Genomic DNA, 4812 nt, shown 5'->3' with positions numbered 1-4812 from the left:
TGTGGGGTCACCACCAGATTGTACAGGAATTTATTTGTTTAACTGAGCTCCATTATGCATTAGGCTAATGCTTTATAACTTCATCTGGATTTGCAAAATACATTTTCTATTCCTGATTTTATTTAGAGCCCTGAGAGATCCCAATTATGGCTCCATTAGGTTGGCACTCTTTCACATTAAGAACTAAACTTTCATTATTTTCCCTGGCTGCAGCTAGGATCTTTTCTTGAAGAGACTCATAAACCTGAATCATCTCTTGAGCAATCTGGTAGGTACTCTTCCCTCATACTGGTACTCACCAAGCCCGTTCCTGTCTTCCAATAGACATTTCAAAATGCAAGGAGCTGCAACTAGCAAAGACTGAAGCAAAGTTACAGAGTTCATTTGCCAAAGTCCATGTGCCTGGCAAATAGCAGCAGCTCTCTTTTCTGCCACCCAATTCTAACCACCGTGTAAAATGACCAGTGCGGTCTGGAAAGGTCAGACTGAGCAGTCAAAAGACATCTCTGGGAAATTGCCTTTGGACTCGACAGCACAGCAGGTCTGTTGCACCCATGCTTGTTGGAATTTCAGCGAGTATTTTGTTCCATTCTGTTTGTGCCTCCCCCAAATAGGAAGGCTCCTACCAGTTGTGTTCTGCTCATACCTTTCAGAGATATGCCACTGCATTTCTAATACAAGGATTTGAGGATAATTGTTTTTCGCCATTTGGTGACTGCAAGTCTCTTACTTTGAAAGGGTAGTTAGGGCCAGAACAGCATTTTTTTCAGTTTTGGCAGGATCTCCAAGGCACCTAGGAAGAGGAGCTGAGCTAGACCTGCTGTTGTACAGCACGGGGAGAGATGCTGCATGGATTCCACTGGTTTTGCAGATCACCCCAGTGCTGAAGCAAGAAACCTGTGATGGCTACACGTGACCTACTAATGCTTTATCATGTCCCCTTGTAGCACCTACAGACTGGCAACTCCCAAACTGCTTGCCAAACAGATGGAAGAGATATTCAGAGCAAAGCCTGGCCCTGGAAACTTGTGCACAGCAGTATGAGAAGTAAAACTCAGCAAGAGGCCTGAGTCTGCAGGTAGATAAACTGAGGAGGAGGGGAGGGAGTAAAATATATTGTAAAGCCCCTTGGAGGAAACAGCATCATAAAGGACACAGAAAAAGCCAGCACCTGCTGAGCCCATGAAACATTTTTCTGGGGCTAGTAGGGAAGGCAAGACGTCCAATAAATCAGCATACAGCAAAAAACAATGCACACCTCTTATGTAAACTCAAGTTTCCACCCCAGAGGAGGTGCAGCTTTTTATACTGAATCTAGCTATTAAACTGTTTTTTAGGACTGTTCATTGGGCCTTTATTGCTCCAAGCCCAAGAAAACATACATTGCTGATTGTCTTGCAGGTTTAAAGAAGAATTGGGTCTGGTTAAAAATACTGCAAAGGGTGGGAGGAAGGGGCAAAAGAATGCCAAATTATGCACAGAGCATATAGTTTATACTCTGTGTGTGAAAGGGTAGAGATATCAGAAAACCTTTAGGTCCTGTTGCTGAGAAATGAGTGCTAAGGAAGTAGAAAGACAGTACGGTTTGTTTTGATTTTAAAGAAAATCTGCTCACCATTTTTTCTTCCTTGGCAGGAGGACTTCGAAGGAAGAAACACAAAGGAGCAAAGAGAATATCCACAATCCCTATAATTGTCATGAGCCATGGGAAACCGATGGCCTTGGCAATGGCACCGCCAGCAGAGGGACCTTTTAGAAAAAAAACTTTTTATTTACAAATGCTGCATGTACAAAATATTTCTGACCATCATTAGAGAAACAAACCTGGTGAGCAATGTAAATATGAATTTTAAACCCAAGTTTAAGCACAAACCTTTTCTGGGTCCCAGTTTCACACCCACTGAAGTTCATGGAGGTCCTCCCATTGATTTCAAAGGGCACTAGTTCAGACCTTTCATGCACTTTTTTGCACCAAGCCCGAACCAAAAGGCTGGACACAAGGTTTCCCCACAGTAGACTGAGGGAGGACAGAATGAAACCCTTCCATCAGGCAGACTGCAACAGCCATTGCTTTAGCTTCAAGTACAGCAGTGGCCCAACACTGCAGACAGCTGTTGTAGTCAATGCCTGTCTTGCCTCAAACATCTTTAACAGCACGGATGCTTCTTGTGCAGGACACAGAGCCATGGCATACAGGCAGTGTGGAATCCTCACCCTGGCGCTCTGTTATTTCCACCGCACACCAATCCCAGGCTGCAGAAGCACACCAATTTTACAGTTAACAGAGCTGTCACTGTCCTAAAGTCTTTTTCATTTCTCTTTTCACAACTCTTTAGATGCAATGCAAACAGGAGAAAATTTAGTCCTTACCTAATGCAAACCCCATGCAAAAGGCAACATCAGCTATTGCATACACGCTGCCATAGACTGAAACATGGCGCAGATCTACAAGGTAGCCCATAATTGGCATCATGGAAGAATCCACCATTCCTGATGATGATAGGAGGGAAAATGTATTTAATGAAGCAGCTTTCATTTTTTCTCTCTCTTTAGCTTTCATATAAGCTAAAAAAATCTAACTGAAACTGAAAGAGATTTTAATCTTAAAAAACACTTCAAAGCTGTTCCTACAGGAAATAAACTATTCTGTCCATATTTATACACACACACAGGATTATATTAGTTTGGAGTCTATCATAATTATTAAACTGTATTTCACATGGATGACACCTGAGCTACGCTGTCACTGTGAATGAGAAAACAGCATGAGCTGTTTATCAGATCCAAAAGCTGTGTGAGATTCAAGGTTTGTAATGAATACTATAATAGCCACGCTTACTACAAGTTCTTTGTTTCTGCAGATACTTTAGAAAGCCCATCAAATATCAAATTAGGCATCTGTCTGCTCCTGTGTCTTGTAATGAAAATAATAAAACCCAAAAAACTCAAAAAGCACTGTTCTTTTTAAACATTTTATATGCAATGTGCTGAAAGAGTATATATAGCTATGCCAGGATATTTATACTGGGTCAGCAATACATCTGTTTCTAATGTGCCTGTTTCTAGGTAAATACCAGGCAATAGTAAAAAGTGTGTGAGGCCTTTTTTTTGTTCAATTAATGCATCTCTGGAATTGTAAAAATATGATCTAAATAGCCAGATAATCTGAAAGATGGAATTGTTCTGGGTTTAAACTAGCCTAGCTAATGAGATTCTTGGCTGAACGCTTTGAGTGTAGCCCTTGAAATAATTTCTAGCTTACAGATAAATTCAGATCAGAGTCCAGGGATGGTTATTCCTCTTTCAGCATGGCAACAGAAAGTAAAGAGCATATTACATATCGCTTTACTTACCAATGGCAAACCCGACCCCAAAATTTGGTGCAATGAGCCCATATATGTTTTTGGCAAATGGTACCTGAAAATTAAATTTCAGAAATGTAATATATCCTATCATATATTGCTAATTGCATTATTGTCTTTCTCTCAAATAACTCTTCAGAGCAATTAAGTGTGTTGCCTGGAACCATAGAACTGCTTGCACAGAAAGGCAAATTAAAACATGAGTAACTCTTTTGTATTGTTTCACAGAATTGCACCATAACAACGATAATGTAATTATTGCATTTAATTACATCTTAATATAGTAAGATATAACTGATTGGATGAGAACACTACAGAATTATGCTCCTGATTCCTCAAGACTATAACCTCCTGCCAAAAGATAAGTACTATTAAGGATAATGGAAGCAGAAGGCACTGAGGATTGGACACTAGGAAATATTAAAATAATGTTTTAAAAGGTATCACAAGGCAGCAACTACAATAAAAATCTACCAGACAAAACACAGAAAAATTTGAGTTGATCTGGCAGTTAGTTTTGTTGCTAGGACAAATTTTACTCACGCATAAAATGCTTATTCCCACGATTATCATCCCAAGCAGAGCACAAAGCCATCTATTAAAGAAGAAACATTCTCTTAGACATCAGTCAAATGCAGACAATAGAAGCGGTTTTGCATTTTTCTGTGTTATTTCTGAAGTGCAGAGGTTCATAACCAAAGAAATAGCAACATTATTTTATTTAATGAACTATTTGGCATAATTTTCTAGTAAAATCTAATGGCTTCTATTATTAAGTAACGGCCTTAGGAAGCACTAGAAATATTACAAGAATATGTCAAAGGATTTTTTTAATTAAGCATACCTTCCCATTTTGTGTGCGAGTATCCCAAAAATATTAGTTCCAATAAGATAAGAGATACTAGCTGGAATAAAAGCGATGCCTGAAAAATATGAAAGAGAGCTTATCAGCCATGAGTTCAATGAAGTGTTAGAAAAACTAATAAATTCAGACACAACAATTTTGATTTAAGCGTATCTAACAGAGTTCAGGTGCCTGGCCCAAGGCATCAAATATCCGGCGTGTTTCAGTCCTTTCATGAAGTCTAATGAGGTTTGAGATTGCCCATCAAATGCAAGAGCATCATGGTGCCTTTGAAAAGAGTTTTTCAGTATCAATTATAAGGATCTAGAGGGGAGGATTTATGAGAGAGACAAAGAACAAGAGTATACTCCTCCCATGTATATAGCATCTTTTGGCCAGATGAAGCCCATTGTAACTAAGAGATGGTCTTTGCACCAATGCAATTTACTACTACTTCCAATACATAAGGGGATTGTGGTTTTTAAGGAGCGTCTGTCTTCTACAAGTATAATCTGGCAAGAAGAACCAGGAGGAGGCAGAGCCTGCTTTCTGCTGATGTCCTTCCTGGAGCAGAAGGACTGCGACTTCACAAGTCGCAATCTCACT

The 4812-nt window shown here is 39.6% G+C and overlaps 1 protein-coding gene across 1 annotated transcript in view; it reads right to left on the bottom strand.

The window, feature by feature from the left end:
- Positions 1-4812, bottom strand: part of SLC18A2 (solute carrier family 18 member A2) — an 86004-nt gene that overhangs the window by 13195 nt on the left and 67997 nt on the right. The window contains exons 10-14 of the mRNA XM_019502898.1: positions 4207-4285; positions 3906-3957; positions 3354-3417; positions 2371-2490; positions 1616-1749 (exon numbers count right to left, since the gene is read on the bottom strand). Coding sequence (XP_019358443.1) covers positions 1616-1749; positions 2371-2490; positions 3354-3417; positions 3906-3957; positions 4207-4285 — 449 coding nt within the window. The remainder of the gene's footprint in view (positions 1-1615; positions 1750-2370; positions 2491-3353; positions 3418-3905; positions 3958-4206; positions 4286-4812) is intronic.

Source organism: Gavialis gangeticus, unplaced genomic scaffold (assembly GCF_001723915.1).
Source record: "Gavialis gangeticus isolate Ggan-Ray unplaced genomic scaffold, GavGan_comp1, whole genome shotgun sequence".
NCBI classification, from domain to species: domain Eukaryota; kingdom Metazoa; phylum Chordata; order Crocodylia; family Gavialidae; genus Gavialis; species Gavialis gangeticus.
Note: the sequence above shows the minus strand (reverse complement) of the source record. Positions and strands in the feature narration are given on the sequence as shown.